This window comes from Syzygium oleosum, unplaced genomic scaffold (genome assembly GCF_021117445.2).
Source record: "Syzygium oleosum isolate NSW1041296 unplaced genomic scaffold, Sole_v2.1 Sole_v2.03, whole genome shotgun sequence".
NCBI classification, from domain to species: domain Eukaryota; kingdom Viridiplantae; phylum Streptophyta; class Magnoliopsida; order Myrtales; family Myrtaceae; genus Syzygium; species Syzygium oleosum.
Genome location: NW_026607487.1, coordinates 3,336,418 through 3,359,553, shown reverse-complemented (window position 1 = coordinate 3,359,553; position 23,136 = coordinate 3,336,418). Strand labels below are relative to the sequence as shown.

The following is a 23,136-nucleotide window of genomic DNA, read 5'->3' as shown; positions in this document are numbered from 1 at the left end:
ACAATCAGAGAAGGTGTAAAATGTGCGCACAAACGCCGACCAGAAAAGATGCAAAATTTCAATTTATGAGGATATTGCATTGTGCGTGGCGGTGTTTGATGGTTAAGTACCGAAAGGAACATCTTCCCCTTTGAGCCACCGTGCTTTTCGGGGAAAATTGTCAAATCAATCCTAAACCTATTGTACGGCGGCCAATTTAGTTTTAAACCTTTTAATTTTGCCAATTCAATCCTAAATCTTTTTAATTCTTGCCAATTCAGTCCTTCCGGTCAATTTTGGCCGGCCGGTGCTGACGTGGCCGCCGGCCGACGCCGGTCGTCCGGTCAACGCTGACGTGGCAATTTTTAATTATTTTTTTTCATTTTTTTTCATTTTTTTCATTTTTTTTTTTTGCTTTCTCCCCAATGGCCGGTTCGGCGACCGGCGGCGATGGCGAGGCGAGGCGAGGCAAGGCTGACCTCGCCTCGCCCAGCCAGGGGCCGGCAAGGCTCACCCTCGCCGATGGCCGGCGGGGCGAGCTTTGCCAGAGGCCTCGCCGGCCCTCCCCTCTGGCTAGCCACCGGTCGCCGGACCAGCCAGAGGGGAGAAAGCAGAAAAAAAAGAAGAAAAACAGAAAAAATTAAAAAAAAAAAGATTAAAAAATTAAAAAAATAATTAAAAATTGCCACGTCAGCTTTGACCGGACGACCGGTGGCCACGTCAGCACCGACCGGCCAAAATTGACCGGCAGGAGTGAATTGGAAAGAATTAAAAAGGTTTAGGACTTAATTGGCAAAATTAAAAGGTTTAGGACTGAATTGGCCGCCGTACAATAGGTTTAGGACTGATTTGACAATTTTTCCGTGCTTTTTGGCTTCATTGAAAATGGAAATATTCCTTTTCTGGATTCATTATCATCCCCCCATAGAAATTCTGCTGTTGCTTAGGGTTTCTTGTGGTATGATATAGTGCAAACCGATAACATCGAAGATTGGTTTGGATGGATGAGAGGTTGTGTGCTCCAAGAGAACCCAAGAGATCTTTCTAATTTTTCACTAATTTGGCGTAACATTTTCTTTGTCATATTGGTCAAACGCGGTCGATAATAGTTAGGATTTCTTCGTCAGGAAAAATTAAATATGTGAGACATTGGACGGTAAAAATAAGATTACAAAATGTGTTGGTAGCTCTCCGTTTTGGTTACTGCTTGACTGGTTTTCCGAGGTAACTGTCCGTTTGATGATTCCAAGCTTCAGTGTCTTTTCTTGGAGTTAACGTATTGGCCTCATTCTTCTTAAGTAGTCCCCAAGAATATGCTGCATATATACTGTATGAATATAATTAACTCAATCTAGTTCAAGAAATTGCAAGTTTCTCTATCTTCTTTTTCTTTTTTTTGGTATAAGAGAAAAAATTAAGTTTCCCAAAGTCATGTACTCCAATCACTCAAACCCTAAACAACTTTAATGATTTTTCATTAGATGGTTTTTCAACTAAACTTGTATCTATGTGATACATTTACCCTCTGTCAATATTCCATTAGATGATTTTTCAACCAAAACAATGGCATTTTTATTTCACTTAAGCCATGTGGGCGTTATGTCAACATTGTTTACTTTCCGTAGAGACAGATTTTTAACGGTTTTCATTGACAAACCTTTGACGAAGGGTAAATGCGTCACACAGGTACAAGTTTGAAAATTTTATGTCACAGAAAAAAATTTAGGGTTTATGTGTCATAGTGAGTATAGTTTAGAGTTTTTGGTGGCTTTTGTCCAACTAAATATTTCACACTCTACAATAACCTACATTCATTTTTTTTTTAAATATCCAAGATCACACTTTCTCCATTTTTAACATTTTTTTTTCTCACACACTTGCATGTGTGTGCCCTGTTTGCTAGTAGAAATGAGAGAATCAATTCACAATAAGCTAGAAGTTTCGCAAAAGGGGATACAACATGCAGCAGTCCCCCGACATGATATATTTAAATGTTACTGAGTTGAAGAAACTCCTTGTTGTGTTCTTCCTGTGCCAAGCAATCAAACAGCTCTCATCTCCTCCTCCAGAAAAGAAGGTGGATTTACTGGTTTTTGTCTTCCTGTAGTCGCAGCAAATCCCCTGATTTCTTCGTTTTAATTCTCCATTTTATCTTTTTCCACTCTTTCTTTCATTTTTGTGAGAATCACTACCTTGAGAGATGAGAACAAGATAGAACCAGGTGGAGCAGGAAAAAAAAAAGAAAAGCGAGAGAGAGAGAGAGAGAGAGAGAGAGAGAGAGAAACCAGGAGAGCTGGAGGTAGAGAGAGAGAAAAGAAAAATCACTGAAATAAGCAAATTTCATCTTTTCTTTGGCCACCCTTTTTCATCTTTTGTCTTCTTCAAGATGTCAAATATCATAGGTGAAGATGGGAGCTTCTCTTCAGGTAATGCTGGTGAAGCTGAAGTTCAACCACCGGAGCTTCTGAATCACTTCTTTGGTGCTAATAATCCAGTAGTATCATCAGCTTCAGCTAATAACGATCGTCTCTCCGCAAGTACACAAGTTGAGAGGCAACAACAGCAAGCTCCACAAGGTAAGGAGAAAAGAAGTTTCCCATGAAATCCAGTTAAAACCCAATAGATATTTTTGTTATTAAATCAATGTTTTTTCTCATGCAGTTGAAATTATTCATTTTCAGATTTATTAGATAGATCTTTTGCCTTGGACCATTGATGTTGAACTTGCTCTTTTCTTCTTGAAGAAGAATAGTGACATAGCTTTGTAGCTAGCTAGCAATGAATGATCTAACTCTTGTTGATTAGAGTATGCTTGTTCTCGGGTTGAGCTGATTAAACTGAATGTTATATCTCATGCTTAAATCAAGAACTTCAACTTTATCTTGCGTATCTTGCACGCGAAGGGTGCCTACGTTAAACTCAAAACTTCATGATAAAAGAAAATATTTTTCATGAAAATATTTTTCAAGGAAAATGGTTAGTATTCATTTATTTTATAGTTTAAATAAAATGATTTTCTTCTTATCAGAAAAAGAAGTCGTTTTCTCTCAATCTAAACTTGTTATTTTTCACTTCACGGAAAACGTCTTCCACAAATCGATTAATTTTCACTATCTAAACACTAGAAAATCAGAAAATAATTTTCTAAAAATAATTTTTCTTCAAACAAACAGACTCTAATTTGAGTTTCCACTTAAACCCCACATGCAGGCAGTCCACTTGTACTCACAAGAGGGATGGAACTAAAGGCAATCCAAAATAAAATTAGAGGCCCTTAATTCATAAAATATTTCTTTTCTTAGGATAACTTTATTAGCTCCTCCATAGCTAAAATGGGTGCCAGAAATGAAAGAATTATTGGTGAGTGAAAGTCGTGGAGGAGGAAGTTTATCTTTGTTTTATTTCTAGCTGTATCACCTAAGTAATCAATTTTTCTGTCAATGGAATAATTATATGTAAATACTAATTTGTGGACATATATGTATAAAACTGGTTTAAGTTTTTTTTTATCATTGTGACTATAGTTTTTAATAATTATTACTTGAGCCAATAAAAATCGACTTACTTTGATTTTTAGCTGTGACCCGAGTTTTATATTTGAGCCAGGCACATGAAACCTTGGACATAAAATGTAATAATACTATATTTTTTAGCTAGAATGTGATAACACTTACCATCTGCTCAGTGACAATTACGAAAACTTTAGCAAAAATTAAATAAAAAATTCAATAACTCGATAAAAATATGTGAGTGGACGACCACTAAGCATGAACATAATTGGCATCATAACACCTTTTTCGCCTTTTCCCTGGTCACACTTGTCCAATCAGCAGCAAATCCTACAAAAAGAGATTTGAATCATATAGCAGTAAAAGCAATTAGGCCATGTTCAACAATGGCCCTATTTCAAAATGCATTAACATGCAACATAATCCCCATGAAACCCATCAACATTACAAGATATTGAAGATTTGATTCTACTGCTTTCTTGAATGGATGTGTTTCCAGAATTGAATGCAGACCCAAGCGCGGAAGTCATTGCTCTATCCCCAGAAACGCTCATGGCGACGAAGCCTTTCACGTGCGAAATATGCAAGATGGGCTTCAAGAAGGACCAGAACCTGCAGCTCCACCGGCGAGGCCACAACCTCTCGTGGAAGCTCGAGCCAGCCTATGTGCACAACCCTAAACTTTAAAAACTTTGCAATCTAGTCCTACATATTTACCTCGGAATTTTTATTTACGTGAGACTTTTTATTCATGACATATTATGTTTAATTTTCATGCTTTTGCATTGCATCGGAAATGACTCACATTCCTTGGACACGACTGAGATACCCGACAGCTTGGTTACACGGGCTATATAAGAAGTATAAAACAGATTCACGTAAAATAGGAACGTAAGTTAGATTGTTGGAGATCATAGTCACACGAACGTAAATGTAACACAAATGAGATCCTCAATTTCAATGTCTATTTTTCCTTGTTGGGACATTCAAATAGTTGAATAAGGTCAGAGCTAACAAAAAAAGTTAGACCAAATTGACAAATACCAAAAAGATAAGATGACAATTTGGTTTTGAGTTATCATTAAGGGTGAGGATAGATGTTAGGGACATTAGGGATGTGTAAAGAAATCGGGAACCGCCCGAAAACTTAGTGGAACCGGTTCTCACCTCCATTTACATGAAACTTAATGGGACTGATTCCATAGACCCACCCGGAAATCTGATCAGACCGGCGGTCCGGTTCCCGGGTGGATCTATGAAACCAACGGACGGTTCCCGATTCTAATTTTTCGGAAGTGGGCGGTTCCCATTCTATATTGGGAACCGCCCACACGCTCACCCCTAAGGGATACCTTAGTTTTTTTTATGTTTTTTTTTTAAATGTATGCACGCTAATTTGACTTTTTATCTCATCTCGAAGTGTCAAAGCTGAGACCAATTCTACATAGAAAAAGTGATGGGACAAGTTACAGAGTCCATCTTTTCGGACTAGCTAAACTGGGCCTTCAAAGCCCAATAATCTTCCAAACGATGGCACAAGTGACATGGGTAGGAAAATTTTGACCAAAAAAAAAACATAGGTAGGAAAATATTCGGTAGTTACTGAGCGTCATTTTTTTCTCATTTTCAATAGTAGGTTCGGCATGTGTTTACTGAATTGGAATAAAAAAAAGTAAAAGTTTGATTTTTCTCTTCTTCCTTCTTGACCCACTTTTCTTGGCCGTCCTCCATGGCCGCCGTTAACACTATTCATAGACAACTTCAACAAACAGTACCTGGAGCTTGAATTACAATCCCAATGTCACTAATAACAGATAAGCACACCCAAATTTCACCAAGCTAAAAGCTGCATAGACTATGGCAATTTCAAAGCAATCAAGAACAAAACCTTGTAACTAACAAAAGGATACTCAACCACTGGGGTTTGTCCCAATGGCCACCCTTCCTACTTGAGAACAGGGGGTGGGAAGTTCGATTCCCCACATTCTCAGGGGGGCTAGGGGTGGGAACGTTTAGTTTCAGATGTGGGTTTCGACTCCAACGCTCTGCAAACAGGCCGAGCAAAAGTTTGAGTATAAGTTAAGAGTTAGAGTAAAACATACCAAAAAAAAAGGATACTCATACAATGCCCATCAAAGAACCAAAGAAGTTCGCTGCTAAAGGTTCTACTAAAGCATTTAGCAACTGAAATCAACTAAAGAGACAAAAAACAGAAGGTTCTACCAAGAAATACTCACACTACTGAATTTTTTTTATTCCTCTATGTGTTGTCTTCGACCTCGTCTTTGTCTTCCTTTGTGCTTCTCTTAGTCTTTGGCGGCTTCATCTTCCTTTATTTGGCTTTATCTTCCTAAGCAAGAAGCTCACCCTAAACCCGCAATAGCAAACTGTGACCGTCAAGGAATTCGATAGTGACCTTAAGAGAAAGCACAAGATGTGATTCGAGTGGAAGCTCGGCCATGGCGAACTTCTAGATATGAAGGCTAGAGATCGAGATGGCGAACTTCCAAATCTCAAGCAAAGCCTCGTACATGGCTGCAATAGGTGAGGACGAGATCCTAAATGTTGAAAGTGCACAACAGAAAATTTTTTTAAATTTTTGTTTCATTTGATTCCACATCACATATATATGTCAAGTAGTAATTGGATAAGAGCAAAAAAATCCATGCCATGTAGGGTAATGACGTGGTGGGAAGAAACCACTAAGTATTTTCTCGGTTGGTTGGGGTTACTTGGTTGTGGTGTTGGCTACAGGCCTTCAACATATAATTAACTTTGCATCTTTCGCTCTCAAAATGAAGTGTCTGCAAAATTTCGAATTCTTGGCTAATTCTCACTACGCTGTAATTTGCCTGTCCTGACGCAAAACGGTAATTTTCCAAGTGCTCCTAGCTGATGACTTTACATTTTTATGTACACATGTTATACAACAATTGATTTCTTACATGTCATTCATATCCACGATCATATTGTTTTAGCAAGTTATATATGGACAGTTTAAAAACACTAGTGGAAAAAACTCTAATGCCAAACATCAATCTATCAATGGGGTGCATTCACATCAAAACGATTGTTTAGTTCACGGATTGATCTCAGGATCAACATAGCTAATCGAGAGATGTTCGAGCAGAAAAATCTCTAATGCCAAACATCAATCTAGCAGCAATTGGGTGCATCGCATTAAGAAGATTGTTTAGCTCACGGATTCATCTCAAGATCAACCGAGCTAATAAAGAGATGTATGGCCAAAAGATGTACTCTTAATGAATGATTAAACTACGTTGAACATATATAATTTCACAACTATATGTCCAAGGGGAGGACAATGTTTCATGCCTACCCAAAAGGGTTCCTCTTCCTCGATACCACGATCACTGTGTTGAGCCATCACCCTTTATTTTGGATAGGCTCGTGGTAGAGATCATGTTGGGGAATCATATACTGTACTTTCCAGACACGCTAGATTTTTCCTACCCGACATCAATTCACGTTGAAATTTTTTGTTTTTTTCCCCCTCCACTTTCCACGCCTTTTTCCTGCGCAACAAGAATTGCAAAAATTGGAGGAAATTTCAAAGGAGAAAAGGTCAAAAAAGTTAAATTGAGCTACGTATCTCTCTTTCAAATCATGCTCCCTCATTAAGCTCCGTACAATTGACAGCTCGATCGAGTACTTAAGCAGCTCCTATTCGAGAATCTCGATCCTCAGCCATAAACATTGTGATAAAGACACAATGAGAGAAAATGGTAATTTCCTTCTTCATTTCGCAATCAAAAAGAAAATTGGTGGTCACAAATTATAGGGATCATGATGAGCTTTTGCTCACGTCAGATCAACGATTACAAGGTGGAGGATGATGGTCATCATCAGCTTTATTTGAAATTATTGTTTGGTTTGCATTTAGCTCTCTTAAAGCTTGTAAGGACAGCCACTGCCTAAGTCTCCCTGTTAAGAAACAAGCGAATCGCGGGATCCGCTCGAAAGTAGCTTTATCTGGCCATGGAAAATGAGTCCAAAAGGCAAACATTTTCCACTTGGGAAAGGAAGAGCTATTAAATTTCAAGTAGATGATCCTGAAGTGAAAGCAGGAGTTAGGAAGAGCTTTTAATGTGATTTGGATTGATCACAAGATTAAATTGCAATAGGTAGGCTCACAACAAATAGGAGTTTAATTAGGAACGAAGGTCGTGATAATTCGTAATTTTATTTAAGTTTGCTTATTTTTGGGTTTTCGAACCTAAAAACATGCTCATTTTTTCACATCTAACTTAGCTTTAAGGTTTCTTTTTAATTATTAATTAAAAAAATGGGGAGGACCGACCAGCAACCGCGATCTCCTTTGAGACTTACCATAAGGGTCTCACGTCACTAAGATTATTTTTCAAAATTTAGGTTCATTTACTTATAGTCTGTTTGAGCTCATTATTGGTTTCATTTTTTAATAATGAGATTTCATTCTTAAGTGTTACCCGCATATTAACGTGCTTTGTTGATAATGTTTGTAGCTACCATTGTTGGAATTCAACTTGTCATGAGTATTAATCATTAACTAATGTTCAATTTCTTTGTTTTGAATAGAAAAAAAAATCATATCTTTCGATATCTATTATTTGATGAATTTTTTTATGGATGATGTGTTTCATTTATATTAGAAAAAAGAAGATGACGATGTTATGAATTAGACTAGATGTGATGGGGAGAGGTCCCACAAGGCGAGGGTCGGTGACGTAAATGCTGGAAAGATGTTGATTATATCTCTAAAAGCAAATTCATTTTAAAAGTCTCCTTGATGGGCCAATCCAAGCATACAAGTTGCTATTATTGTACCATTGATCATATCATGTTACTTTTGATTAAAAGTGATGCAGAGTTTTCTTTCTTTCACATTATATTAAACACAGATTGCAATAAGAAATGATATCGCAAATTAGTGACTCCGATCTATTTCGATTATTAATAAATCGGTGTTCCTGTGACTAAAAAAGAGTGCAAAATAAAAATCTTTCACTTAGGGTGCGTTTGGCAACCATTCTGTTTCCAAAAATTAATTCTGCTAAAAAATGATTCCTTTTTATTTCGTGCCCGGGAAAAATTTCTAAGCATTTGAAGGTATTTGGTAACTGCCTAAAATTTCTATTCTTGGAATAAAAAAAGAATAGAAATGGATTTGGAAACTGCATAAAATTTCTTTTTATTAATAACATTTTGAAATTTTTTTATATTTCTTTCTTTCTTTTTCTTCCCCTTTCCCTTCCTCAGCCATGGCCGACAAGGGCGTCGTGGCCCTCGCCGACGATAGCGAGGGCTGGACCCTCACCGCCGCCACCCTCGCCAGATCCGGCGAGGGCGACCCTCGCCCAGGCGGCGAGCTGCCCTCGCCAAATCTAGCGAGGGCGGCGGCGAGGGTTAGGCGGCGAGGGTCTAGCCCTCACCCTCGCTGTCGCCGACAAGGGCCGCGACGCCCTCGCCGACCTTGGCCTGTGGCCGGTTGCTGGCGACCGGTGGCAAGCCAAGAATGAAGAAGAAGAAGAAACCAAGAAGAAAGAAGAAAAAAAAAATTTCATTTCTGATGCATGTTCTCATAATCAAGAAGCTACTTTTTTTTGCTTCTTGATTTTGTTCCAAAATTGATTCTGTGAACAAATTTTTGCAAATTTGTGATCGGGAATAAAAAATTTGCCAAATGAATTTTTATTCCAAAACTGATTCTGGGAACAAAAGAACATAAATAGTTACTATTTGGTAACTTGCCAAACGTGCCCTTAATTTCCTCAAATTTTTAGCATAGTTGCAGAGAATTTACAATAAGTACCTCACATTTAAATTAACGAAGTTACAAAGAATCTGTGTCTTTATTATTGCACCTATCTGATAATATGCTTTGGTGATGTTTGTGAGAGAGCAACCATACTTTCATCCAATAATTTTTTTTTTGTGGATAGATCACCTAATAAATTTCTTTTTATTATGTACAAGGGACTACTGTGTAATCGCAAAGGAAATGCAGAGACCACAATCATGGCATTCAGAAAAGGTGCAACAATCTGAGCACATACGCTCAGGCCAGAAAAGACAAGAAACCAATCCCACTTGCAAAAATTTCCGATTCATGAGAATATCGCACTGTTGCATTGCTGTGCTTGATGGTTACGTGCCGAAAGCAAAATCTTTCCCTCTCTCTGTGTCACCATGCTGTTTGGCTTCGTTGAAAATGGAAATATTCCTTTCCCGGCTTCATCATCAATTCGAATAGAGAATCTGCTGCTGTTTCTTAGGGTTTCTTGTGGCTTGAGTTTAGTTCAAACCGGTAACGTTGAAGATTGATTTGGATGGACGGAGAGACCGTGCACTCGAAGAATACCTAAGAAGAATCTTTTCTAAGTTTCTGCTAATTTGGCGCGACATTCTCTTCATCGTATTGGTCGATGGTGGTCGATGATGGTTAGGGTTTCTTTGTCGAGAAAGATTGAAGTTGTTAGGACAACGGGTAGGAACAATAAGATTACAAAATGTGTCGGTGCTCTCTTTTGTGGTTATTGCTTTGACTGGTTTTTTGAGGTTGTTAGTGTGCGTTTGATGATTCCACGCTTCTGTGTCTTTCTTGGAGTTAACGTATCGGCCTAATTCTTCTCAAGTAGTCCCCCAGGTCATTCCAACTTCTAAATTGTTTTCTGGCCAAAAAAGATTAGTAAATAAAACAAGACTTCTGATTTGTTTTGGCACGTTGATGTGGACCCTAAGGAATAGGCACAAATTATGGAATATTTTGTCTGTTCTTTAGACGGGATTGGTGCCGTTTGGATCGTGCGGTTCCTGCGTGGTGCCAATTGAATTGCTAGTCCAAATTTTCTCGTCGTGATATGAGTACACCCTTTTTTTTTCTTTTTTACTACCTAACAAAACACGAATCAACGCTATCCTTTCAGAAAGACTAATATTAAGAGCCGTGGAATCAAGATCAAAAGTAGCAGAGGGACATTTTAGCAAATTTTCAATGATGCGATTTTACTATTTAACCGTGTCTAATAGATAACATTGAGGATGCAATGGCTTGTTACATAATTTATGCTATGATAGCATAAGTTAACTTGTCCAAAAGTGTGGGGGTAAAAAACTTGGAAAAGTATTAGTCCTGCGTCATATGCGGTTTTAGTAATACCTATGAAGTTAATGAATGAATGAAATTCATATTAGTTTGTGGTTTTACTGATGAGACAAACGTTGGAACCCAAACAAATGAAAATTATATTGTTTTGTGGTAGTATAGTGCTAATGACATCTTAATACGTGGCATACAGTGATAATGACAATTTTTATGTGGCATACCGAATTATAGTACCTTTTGTTGCAAAACTAAGCGATCGAACACCATAAAATAAATAGAACAAGGAAATAAATCAAACATGAATTGACATGGTTTAGTTGGTGGGCCTTACTCCACGAGAAGAGCAACATAGGATTCTACTATTGATCAAATAATATAATGGAGATTACATTCACACTCAAGTCGCAACTCTCGGTATTTTCTAGCCTCTAATTACATCTAATGATTAGCCCTTACAATTCCTCACGAAACAATATTTCGATCTCACAAAAGAATTCATAGATAATACCACAAGATTTATTGGCTCGAACACCGAAAAAGCTCCTCTTGTATGCAATTCAAGAAAAAGATTCACCTTTTATATAGAAAAGATTTGTATAAAAAATAGATAATCCCTTTTAGGAAACCTACTAAACCACTAAAAGTACGAAACCTACTCAAATTTAAAAAACCTTCTTGGATTGAATGTCCTTTACGAAGCCCGGAACATATTTTCAACACTTTTTGTCAAACGAATGAATTAAAGGATGTCTGGATTGATTTTTTTAACAATAAACTTCAATGTGAAAAGTATCTAATTTCGTTTTTGAAATTCATAAATCAAGAAAAGAGTGACAAATTGGCCTTTTAATATTGATTACACATCTAAATATGATATAAAAAGTAGGAGCTTTTTTAAGTACCCAACAACTCCAACAAACTTTAAAAATAAAAAATAAAATCAAACAAAACTAAACTAAACTCTCGAACATGCCACATCATCATCTTGCCATTCATCCCCCAATCACTTTATTACATAATATAGAATTACCCAACCAGGAGCGCCTAAGGCCAAACCATAGATATGCTATGATGTCCAAAATGAAGGGTGAATATCTTGATTGGTCGGCCTCTATTGTATTGATTGCTATGGATTCATTACATTGAAGTTTGTCGCTCCTTTTTTTTTTTTTACTATATTTAATCCTTAGTGCTCTGAACTTGATTGACAACGACCCACGAAGTATTTCCTCTTAATTATTTTATTTATCTAAGCTATAGTTCATGGCCAAATTGGAGCTCCACTATGCTCTCATCCCCATCTTTTCCCTCCTTTACTATTTGGGTTTTCGTAGAGGGGTCAAGGTCGGTCTCTCTCTGTCTCTCTCTCTCTCTCTCTCTCTCTCTCTCTCTCTCTCTCTCTCTCTCTCTCTCTCTCTCTCTCTCTCTCTCTTCCAAATGGTGTCCTTATCTATCAAGACAGTTGATTGATCTCTCACAGCTTGCTGACTCTTGTCTTGGGAAAGAGACAAGAGAAGCTGCATTAAAAAATTTGGGGGAGGAGTCGTTGGTGACATGAAATGCATGCACTACAAAGTCTTCTTGGACACAAAACCCTTTTGTTTATGACTTGATAAACCTCCACTGGCCCAACCACAAAACCTAATATATGCGCGTTCAGTCCTTTACAAGCCATCGAACTTGAGCTGATTAGCAGTTGTGTTGGTTGATATAGATTAATTAACACGACCAAAAATGGTTAGGTAAGATAGCAAGAAATGTTCATGGAAGAAACCAAAGAACAAATGAAAGAAGAAAAGAGAACTTTGTCTTTCCATGAGCTCCTGCATCCTGAATTCAAAAGCTTCTTTGAATTGCAACGTATATCTTTGTTGTCTTTCTGCAAGAAAGTGCCCGATTGTACTTGGAACAGATCTAGCGATACTGTTCCATCAAGAAACTACCCCGATGCTTCCGAAAAGCTTTTCCAGCGGCAGCACTCGCCTCAACACGACTTGGAATGCGACAACACATGAAACTCATGTTTCAACTACATGTATATAATAATTGAATCTTACAGCATGAAGAAACAGACACCTGTTCCCTATTGCGACATTCACTCTCACAAGTTTGGAGACGGTGCATGTGAGGCAGTAAAGATCATGAATTTGAGCAAAGATTAAGTTAATTAGCAGCGGCGAATGAAGTTAATGAAGTGATTTAGGCAAAAGTGATTCGGTCCGCGATGTAATGGATGTCCGAGGGCATTGGTGAGGATATTATTAGGTAATTAAGTAAATGATGCCTACACTAGTCAGAGATGCTTGGAATTGAGTATATCAAGGGTGCGAATGGCAACGATTCTGTGCCCGGAAACTGATTCTGCTCAGAAATGATTGTTTTTATTCTGTGCTCGAAAACTGATTCTGAGTATTTGAAAGCGTTTGGTAACGGCTCAAAATTTCCATTCCCGGAATAGAAAAAGAACAGAAATGCGTTTGGTAACGGCACAAAATTTCTTTTTATTAATAATATTTTTAAATATTTTAATATTTCTTTCTTTCTTTTTTCTTTTTTTTCTTTTCTTTTTTTCTTCTCCTCCTTCTTGGCCATGGCTGGCGAGGGCGTCGCGGCCCTCGCCGGCAAGGGCGAGGGTTGGACCCTCGCGGCCTGGGCGAGTGTCGCCCTCGCTAGCCTTTTCCAGCCCTCGCCCGAGCCGGCGAGGGCCGTCCTCGAGGTTCGTAGCCTAGGTGAGGGCCCCCCTTGCCAAATCCGACTAGGGCGGAGGCGAAAATCCAACTCTCGCCAGATCCGGTGAGGGCGGCCCTTGCCTAGGCCGCGAGCCTCGAGGGCGGCCCTCGCCTAGGCCGCGAGCCTCGAGGGCTGCCCTCACAGACCCTCGTCGGTGGCCGGCCGACCCGGCCGTCGCCTATGTCGCCGGTGGCCGGCCAGGCAAAAAGAATGAAGAAGAAGAAGAACAGAAAGAACGGGAAAGAAGAAGAAGAAAAAAATAATAATTTCTTTTCCAATTCTGATTCTTGTTTCCAGAATCAAGAAGCTACTTTTTTTTGCTTCTTGATTCTGTTCAAAAACTAACTTTGGAAACAATTTTTTGCAAATTTGTGCCCAGGAACAAAAAGTTTACCAAACAAATTTCTGTTCCATAACTGATTATAGGAACAAAAGAACAGAAATTTTCACTGTTTGGCAAGTTATCAAACGGGCCCCAACTGGACCCTATATAAATATATTTCTTCACTACAATATATAAGTATATATGCACACACTGTGTAGAGATTTAGATGACGTATTAGCAATATTAGTTGAGTAATTTATCAAAATAATGAAAACCATGAGCGTTGATGTGAAGCTTTGCCAGAAAGAATGCAAATTTATCTTTTGCTTGGTTCTACGATGGTGGACATATGGTCAACTTCTCCTCTACATTTCTTAAATTCGAGGCTGTTTGGTCGTGACTGGTAGACTCAACTAAAATGGTGAAAAAGGAAAAAGGACTTGTATACAAAAAAGAAAAGAAAATAGGGTTCTTTTGGATGATGCTTTTTGAAAAGTTCAGTCAGCAAACTGTGTCCATATTGCAGGCCAGAATATTCAACATGATACCTGGTCATAGTCTTTTAAAAAGAATGTTGCTCAAATTTAGGAGTTTATTAAAGTGGGTCTCCGCCTTGGTAGTAAGAAATTCACAACCTGGGACACAGATTTACATATATATTATAAGGAGAATGTCGAGACTAAAAAGTCCACCATATGGTATTATCCTATATTGTGATGTATAAAAGTAATGTTTGTCTGAGTTTTTATTTCCATGTGGAGTTTGGATGCCAGCAAGGAAAAGAATGGAAATGATATATTATGACATAAATCATTTTTTAAGTACTTTGTAAATGAATGTCATATAAGTATATAAGAAAGAAAAGTGGATTTGTTTATTAGTACGCAAATCCCTTCACGTCGCTCCGGATCTCTCCGGGGATTTAAAATGTACATTAAATTGAGCAGACCAATCCTGCTCGATCCCTCACAATCCTTTTTCCCACGGTTTCTTTCCAGTCATCCAAACACGATTGCAATTGCAGAATGTTTCTCTTCCCTCCCGATCCGTTCCGATGAACTTAATGTTACTGTCAAGCCCGCAGTCATTACACAAACCATGTCCGAAGGTAAATTCTCACTAGTTTAATATCAAATCCAACTTTCAACAACAAAAAATTCATTAAAAAACCTTATGAATAGATTCATAATGTAACGTGTAAATAAAGAAAAAGACAATGTGTCGGTGTCGGTGAAGACTTTCTGAAGTGAACGAGAGGATAACGTGACGGCGCCGGATTGTGTACTTCAAAAACTTGTGCTCTTGAGCTCTTGGCTAATAGGATCTTGGATTCTAGACATTCTAGGAGAAACCCAAAAAACATTTTAGAAAATTGACAGAGGTTTGCAACGTTATTCTCGCCGAGCAAAATTAACTGTAGAACGAGATGTGGCTCTGCCGATAAATCAAAATTGGACCGAACCGGACAGAACCAAATCGATCAAGTAGATCAACCGAAACGAATTCATCTTATTCAACTCGGTTCGTTCGATTCGCTCCAAATTCGATTATCGATTTTCATTTTTCTTTCTAACACTTAACACTAATTTGATTTCTGTGCCCCCCCTTGGTACATGCTGCTGTGTACCCCAAGCAGTGCACGTGAATAGAAGAATTCGATTTCCCTCTGTCTAGTCCTTTTCGAGACAGGGCGTCCCGGCCCCCGGTGACCCACCCGTGACCCCATGGAGGGGCATTCCCGTCATTCCCCGCTTCACGGCGGCTGGTTCTCGAATGCCACTCCCGGTAAATCCGGTCCATCGCGAGGGGCATTTTGGGGACAAAAGCTGCTGTGATTAAAGAAAAATATCGCCGCACAAGCGGACAAAGGTCAGGGCGGAAGAAGCCCTCGTCCGCCAGCAATCTTTGAAAATAATTAGAGAATTATTGGAGTCAAATCAAAAAAAGAGAAAAAATCGATGTACCTAACTTAAGCCCTTGGATTTGCCATGGGCACCAAAAAATTTATGAATTAAAAAAATTAAGGAGGCATTATATGGGTCATGGACATGATTATTCATTTAATTGCGAGAAGATTTGATCAATACAAAAACCACAAGTGTAAGGGGATTTGGTTATGCTTAAGATAAAGAAGTCCGACGTTCTAGGTCGGTGTTGTCTTTCTTTTTTATTTTTTTTGTATGAAATTCGGATAATATCGATTGAAATTGGTGAATCCTGCAGAGGATGCACGCCTTTTTTTTTTCTTGAATGTGATTTTTCGGTACTTCATATATCAAATATAATTAGTGGCCAAGAATACACCACATATTTCACAATATAGTTAACTCGATCTAGTTCAAGAACTTGGAAATTTCCCTATCTTTTTTTTTCCTTTTTTAGGTAAAGGAGAAGAAGATAAAAAGGAAGTTTCCTCCAATAATGTACTCTCATCCGTCGAAGCCCTAAACAACTTCAATGATGTTCAAATTTGTATGTAACAATCACAAATTGGTAAACAATAGATGAAATGGCAATTTGGAAGGGTTAACATAAAACAATCATACCCTCCTCCTTATGTCCTTCATGGATTATAAACTCAAACTAAATATTTCACATTCTAACATTCATTTATTTTAAATAAAATCCAAAATCACACTTTCTCCTCTTTTAATTATAACTTTTTCCCATTTTTTTCCACACACTTACGTGTTGTGTCTTGTCTTTCAGTACAAATGAGAACAACTCAAACCAGCTAAACAAGATCCATCAGATAGAATCAAATCCATAATAAGCCAAAAGATTCAAATTTGAACCAGCTTATGAAGTTTTCAATTTATGTCCCACAGGTACCTTTTCATTTCACTAGAGTTCATAGAAAGGGCAGCTCCTCCCTTATATGATTTGAAAAGGACCCAAAAAAAAAAAGGGCGGAAGCATAGGGGCAATTTGGGGACAAAACATGCAGCTGTCACCCTTGACATGATATATATGAATATTAAACTGAGTTAAGGAAACTCCATCTTGTTGTGTTCTTCTGGTGCCAAGGCAATCAAAGAGTTTCTCATCTCCACCAGAAATGAAGGAGAATTCCATGGTCTTTGTCTTCCTCTAGTCACAACAAATCCCCGGATTTCTCTGTTGTTATTCTCCATTTTATCTTTTTCCTCTCCTTCTATCCCTTTTTCTCTGAGGATCGGTCCCTTTTGAGAGGTGAGAACAAGATAGCACCAAAGTGAGGCAAAAAACAAGAAAAGAAAGGCAAGAAAGGGAGAAAGAGAGGAAGAAAGAAACCAAGAGAGTTTGGAAGGTAGAGAGAGAGAGAGAGAGAGAGAGAGAGAGAGAGAGAGAGAGAGAGAGAGAGAGGAGAGAGACAAAAACAAAATCGCTGAAAATAAGCAATTTTAATCTTTTTCTTGGCCACCCTTTTATCCCTTTTCATCTTTGTCTTCTTCAAGATGTCAAATATCACAGGTGAAGGTGGGAGCTTCTCTTCAGGCAATACTGGCGAAGCTGAAGTTCAACCACAGGAGCTTCTGAATCACCTCTTTGGTGCTAATAATTCATTGTTATCATCAGCATCAGCCAATAATGATAGTCTCTCCGCAAGTACTCATGATGAGAGGCCACAGCAGCAAGCTCCACAAGCTAAGAAGAAAAGAAGCTTACCAGGAAATCCAGGTTAAATCAAATAGATATCCTTGTTGTTAATTTAGAGATTCATCTCATGCAGTTGAAGTTATTCATTTTCAGATTCATTAGATGGATCTTCTTTCTGCTTGGACCCATACTGTTGAACTTGCTCTTTTCTTCTTGAAGAAGAATAGCAGCTAGCTCGCTAGCTACATATGATTCAACTCCTGTTGATTAGAGTATGTTTGTTCTTGGGTTGAGCTGATAAAATTGCATGTTATATCTCATGCTTGTGTCAAGAACTTAAATTTATGTTGTTGGGTGACAATTGGATCTAATATCTGTGGTAAGTATTCAAGCTTTTGGGTTCAAGTTTAGGAAAACTAATTTGAGTTTTGAGTCTATAAAAGCAATATGTACAAGCAAGCTACTTTGTAGTCACCCCTTAAATCCAATATATATATATATATAATATGAGGGGACATAGATCAAGAGGGATGGAAGTAAAGGCAGCCCAAAATAAATTTAAAGACACTTATTTATCATGAAATATTTCCTTTTTTAGGAGAACTTTACTAGCTCCTCCATGGCTAAAATGGGTTCCAGAAATGAAAGAATTATTGGTGAGTGAAAGTTGTGGAGGAGGAGCCTCCATTATTGGCTCAGTATTCCAATCATTGTAGTAAACTGTTGGGCCTGCATTTTTTCTATCAATCTCCTTTTTTTTATCCTTTGTTTTTGTTTCTAGCTGTATCAGGTAAGAGAATCATTTTTTTTCTGTCAATGGAATAACAATTTGTTTAATACTAATTTGTGGACGTATTTATATAATTAATCTTAATTTGTTCTATCATTATGGATGATGTTTCTATAAATTAGTACTTGAGCTCATAAGATCCACTTACTTTGGTTTCTAGTTGTGACCCTAGTTTTATATTGGAGCCATGCACATGAAACATTAGACACAAAATGTGACAATATTATATGCTGCTGTAGCAAAAAAAAATTTGAATTTTTTTTATTAATAAAATATGTGAGTGGACGACCACTGATTATGAACATAATTGGCATCATAACACCTTTTTCACCTTTTCCTGATCACACTTGTCCAATCAACAGTAAATCCTACCAAAAGAGATTTGAATCATTTGGCAATGAAAAGCAATCAGGCCGTGCGCAATAATGGCTTTATGTCAAAATACATTACCATGCAAAATGATCCCCCTGAAACCCATCGACATTGGGAAAACATAAAGGACTTGACTCAAAAACTGTTTTTTTTCTTGAATGCAGACCCAAGCGCAGAAGTCATTGCTCTATCCCCGACCACGCTCATGGCGACGAACCGTTTCGTGTGCGAGATATGCAACAAGGGCTTCCAGAGGGACCAGAACCTGCAGCTCCACCGGCGAGGCCACAACCTCCCATGGAAGCTCAAGCAGAGAGGGAGTGCCGAGATCCGGAAGCGGGTCTACGTGTGCCCCGAGCCGAGCTGCGTGCACCACAACCCTGCCCGAGCTCTCGGCGACCTGACGGGGATCAAGAAGCACTTCTGCAGGAAGCATGGGGAGAAGAAGTGGAAGTGCGAGAGGTGCTCCAAGAAGTATGCAGTTCAATCGGATTGGAAGGCTCATTCCAAGACTTGTGGGACTAGGGAATACAAATGTGACTGTGGCACTATATTCTCCAGGTTTGTCCCCTAACTATATGTCTCCATCTATTTAAATTTGACTTATTCAATCATTGGTTTGTTCTTTCAACTCACTGTCTAGTTGATGGGGCAAATGCATAAGGGTGGTCTTTCTGGACATGTAATATTTCTTGATTTACACGAGCTGGCTAGCTTAGGATGCTAGATGTAATTTAAAATTGAATTATATTTCTTCACATGCAAATTTACCTAAGAATAAATATTTATTTATGTTCAAATTTACAATCTACCAATCAGAAGCCTGGTTGGGGGGAAATGTGCATGCACCATATTCAAGCAATTGTAGACAAGTCAAATTGCTAGATATAGTTTAAAATATATCCGCCCTTTATTGACTTTTCCTAAATTCTTAAATGGTCGTTCTGACCATGTTTTTAAATTCGAGCATTTTACCTACTCCCGTGCATGGATTGAGATTCCGTATAGACACAAGAACTTGAAAGCATGTATATGGGTCGCAAATCACGAGATTTTGCTATTTCTTGCTTTCGCAAACACGATATTAATTGTGCTAACATAGGGGAATAGCCTGCAGAGTCATCCAAAACCTTCCACCTTGATATCATGTAGAATTATAGCTAGAGCCATGCCTTGTGCGAACTTAGTTCATGCATAAATTAAGGACGTTATTCGGGCGATGCTTCTATTGCTTCTGACGCGTTCTTGATCCTCCCAAAGCCAACATCTTTCCTGAAATGAATCTTGATGTCTGGGGTGTTTTATATTGACCGAGAGTAGACAATTGCAGATATTTAGTTTAAGTCTGAGGGAGACCGAGGGTGCCATCAACATTGAACGCTCTGTAACGAAAGTCCAAAGTCAAAGCCGTCCAAAGATCGTCACGACTCATTTAGATTAAAATAATTTGCTAATACGCCCTCTCTCTCTCTCTCTCTCTAGTGGGCCTAGTTAGTTATCTGTCATGACAGGATAAAGAACGGATTTATTCAATCCTATCCACCCAAGTGCGACGAAAAGAAAGAACGTCAACATGCAGCTATTTTCGCAGTTAATGAAACTTTTCAACGTTTTGACGAAAACGATAGAGAAAGGTTGAGTCTTTCCACATTTACAGGCCCAGACGAAGCAGGTAGACATCCTTGCATGGTCAAAAAGAAAGCTCTCTCGAAGAGATAACGTTAAGTGAATTCACTCGTGTGCTCATTCATAATGCTTGCCTACATGGAATGAAGCTTTTCTTCATAAATCTTAGCATAGTTACGAGGTTGTGTTCTAGGTTATGATTTGTTGTGTTTTGTCGCACTCTTCATACATTAATTGGCTTTTAGATGATATAATGATATGATTGAAGCTAGAAACTATTCTCGGAAAGGTTTGATAATCTAAATTCCTTCAACACGTATGTCATTCGTCTAACATCCAAATGGTTTTAGCTTCTTGGTACGTAATTATCTCTTCTCCTTTGTTAGAATTTTGTAATTAACTAATCTTCATGTTGCCATTTATTTATATTTTGCAGGAGAGATAGCTTCATCACCCACAGAGCCTTCTGTGATGCCCTGACCGAAGAAAACACCAAGCTAAACCAAGCCCTAGCTCCACACCTACCTACCTCAGTAGGCCAACAACCTAATAATCTCTCTTCTTCTTCTTCAGTCCCTCTACGCCAAGCTCAAAGTAACACCAATCCCTCCACTGAAGCGCCTGAGTTCGCCAACCATGTCGACACGAAACCCCAGTTATTCTCTCTCCCGCAAGGGATCATCCTTCCTTCGTCGAAACCTTTGATGATGCCTCAAACCTTGTTCTCCGGCAACAACCTCTTCGGCACCGCCAACGCAAGGACTGTCGCCCCGCCGCCGATATCTCCCACCATGATCCACGGGATGAATAGCCCGCAAAGCGGCTCGGCATTCATGTCAGCAACGGCATTATTGCAAAAGGCGGCTCAAATGGGTGCAACCGTGAGTAACAATAGCGCGACGACCTTTGTCTCCGCGGCGATGGCTCCGTCGTCGTTCGGGGGAATGTTGCAGAAGCAAGCTCAGCACAATGGAGGCTTTGTGAACCGGTTCATGGAGAAGGGACAAGAAGAGATTAGTGAGCAATTCATGAATAATGTGAATAGTGGTAGTGATAGGGAGGGTGTTTTTAGTGGGTTGTTAGGTCAGAATAGTCATGACTTCTTGAAGAGTGTGGAGGTTGACCATGGAAAGACCACGACAGTTGATTTCCTGGGGATCGGAGGGACGAGATCGGCCGGGAACTTGCATGAAGGTCAGAGGGAGATGCATTTGAAAGGGTTTATGAGTCAGTTTCAACCACAGAACACACTGGAGAAACCTATGTGGGAGGTTTAATTAGAACAATTGTGTCAATGTTTATGCAATTAATTAGAGATCTTTTTGTCTTCCCTATCCATCATATAATAATTCATCCTAAATTCAGATTGTCGTGCAAAATAGTGAGGCTTTTGAGAATTTTCTACTTTTAAGAAAGGTCAGTATACAATTTAATTTCAATGATCACTCACATTCGTTTCTTGGTTATACTGGTGATAATAGGCCTGAGAGAATGCCTAATTCTCCATATTCTTCTTAGATTTATATCTTCATTGCAGGAATATTCCAAGATTTTTTAGGCTTTGTTTATTTCATAAAGAATGAATTTTGCTGGAGAACATTACCAAAATAACTTATTTTCAAGGAAAATAATTTTTTCTGTGTTTAGCTATATCTTGCAAACAACGCGATAGGAAAATAATGAAAACACGTTAAAAAAACAAAAATCTCGAGAACAACCTCAGATTCAGGCATCGAGGTTCTAGGCACGAGCATTGAGGACCCGGACCAGGATGGCAAGGTCTCGAGCCTAGGCTCATCCTTGGGAACCTGAGCCCGTCCTCAAGGGACCCAAGCCTAGTCAAGGGGGTCCCTGGAGTGGGAGGCAAGGGTCCCTGTCTCGGCCTCGGGGGACCCAAGCGCGGGTACAAGATTGTGGTACGTAGGCCTAACTATCACAATTTTGGGTATGAGCACAAGGGTCCTAAGCCTAGCCATATGAGAGCCAAATACATCGGTCTGGTCCGCCAAGGCGCGCGGTCTCTGGGGGCTTGGGCACAGCGACTTGGGACCTGAGCACGAATGCTGAGGTCCCAAGCCCGTGCGCCGCAGATACAAGCCCAACCTTGGGAGACCCAAGCGTGGTAATCGGGGTCCTAAGCCTAGATGATGGGGACCTTGTTCTGGCCTCGAGGGACTCGGGCACCGAGGTCCCATGCCCATATTAGAAAGCTCCTTATAATTTTGGAGGATGACAAAATGATCAAAAGCTACTAACACGCGTTTTATCGGTGAAGCACCTATTGATAGATCCACAGGTAATGTGCAGATCCTGTCCCAACAAGATCGTCAAAAACTAAGTGGTTTGCCTCTATCAAGGGGGCCTCATTCCTTTAAAAAGTATCAACTTTAACTTTAACTGAACTTTTAATTCTAGCCCGAATTTTTTTTGTCTCATAAAAAAGCATCAACTCTATCTCCGGTCATAATTCTGGCCCAAAATTGTTTATCTCATAAAAAAATGATAAATTTAGCTCATGTCCCAATTTTGGTCCCAACTTTTTTTATCTCATGAAAAAGCACAAACTTTTAGTTGGTATCCAAGTCTAGCCTCTGTCGAACTTCCATCAAGTTTCCACCGTGTACACATTGAATGACACATCAAATCTTTAACGACATCATTAGATGAAACTTGATGGGGGCTAGATTTGGGTAATGACAAAAAGTTTGTATGTTTTTTTATAAAACAACAAAAAATTGGGGCCAAAATTGGGATCCAACCTAAAGTTGCTATTTTATAACACAAAAAAAAGGTTTGGGCCAGAATCATGATCCATGATAAAGTTGGTGCTTTTTAAGGAATTAGGCCCTATCAAGGGTGAACAAGGTATTTGTAAAAAAAAAAAGTATGTCTAAAAGTTGGATTAACTTGAGTAAAAGGTGAATAAGTCATAGAACAGGGAGTTGGTAATACATCCCACAAATTAGTAAGGTACACTAAAGAACTTTATCAAAGCTTTACTACAAGTTTGGTTCAGGTTAATAGAGTATAATAGTTATTATAAAATGTAGCTATAATAGTTAGTACTTTACCTTATTTGCTACTATAATATTAAAGAAATCTAGAATAAATGTGCAAAATG

At 38.8% G+C, this 23,136-nt stretch overlaps 2 protein-coding genes across 2 annotated transcripts; both read left to right on the top strand.

Annotated features, from left to right (window-relative positions):
- The first annotated feature begins 1,896 nt into the window (after positions 1-1,896).
- Positions 1,897-4,257, top strand: LOC115691907 (protein indeterminate-domain 11-like). The gene is made up of 3 exons (XM_056310147.1): positions 1,897-2,056; positions 2,366-2,555; positions 3,988-4,257. Exons 1-3 carry the CDS (start codon positions 1,940-1,942, stop codon positions 4,173-4,175), a joined length of 495 nt encoding a protein of 164 aa, XP_056166122.1. The 5' UTR covers positions 1,897-1,939; the 3' UTR covers positions 4,176-4,257.
- A 12,389-nt stretch (positions 4,258-16,646) lies between these two features.
- On the top strand, positions 16,647-21,347 carry LOC115691909 (zinc finger protein GAI-ASSOCIATED FACTOR 1-like). The gene is made up of 4 exons (XM_056309988.1): positions 16,647-16,937; positions 16,970-17,308; positions 18,554-18,950; positions 20,452-21,347. The coding sequence occupies exons 2-4, from the start codon at positions 17,086-17,088 to the stop codon at positions 21,290-21,292; spliced, it is 1,461 nt and encodes a 486-aa protein (XP_056165963.1). The 5' UTR covers positions 16,647-16,937; positions 16,970-17,085; the 3' UTR covers positions 21,293-21,347.
- The last annotated feature ends 1,789 nt before the right edge of the window (positions 21,348-23,136 follow it).

Excerpts from the sequence above, each read along its gene's own strand:
- LOC115691909 (XM_056309988.1), top strand. The coding sequence starts at position 17,086 with ATGTCAAATATCACAGGTGAAGGTGGGAGCTTCTCTTCAGGCAATACT. Across the intron at positions 17,309-18,553 it reads AAGCTTACCAGGAAATCCAG|ACCCAAGCGCAGAAGTCATT; the intron begins GTTAAATCAAAT and ends TCTTGAATGCAG. Across the intron at positions 18,951-20,451 it reads TGTGGCACTATATTCTCCAG|GAGAGATAGCTTCATCACCC; the intron begins GTTTGTCCCCTA and ends TATATTTTGCAG.
- LOC115691907 (XM_056310147.1), top strand. The coding sequence starts at position 1,940 with ATGCAGCAGTCCCCCGACATGATATATTTAAATGTTACTGAGTTGAAG. Across the intron at positions 2,057-2,365 it reads CTCCTCCTCCAGAAAAGAAG|ATGTCAAATATCATAGGTGA; the intron begins GTGGATTTACTG and ends GTCTTCTTCAAG. Across the intron at positions 2,556-3,987 it reads ACAACAGCAAGCTCCACAAG|AATTGAATGCAGACCCAAGC; the intron begins GTAAGGAGAAAA and ends ATGTGTTTCCAG.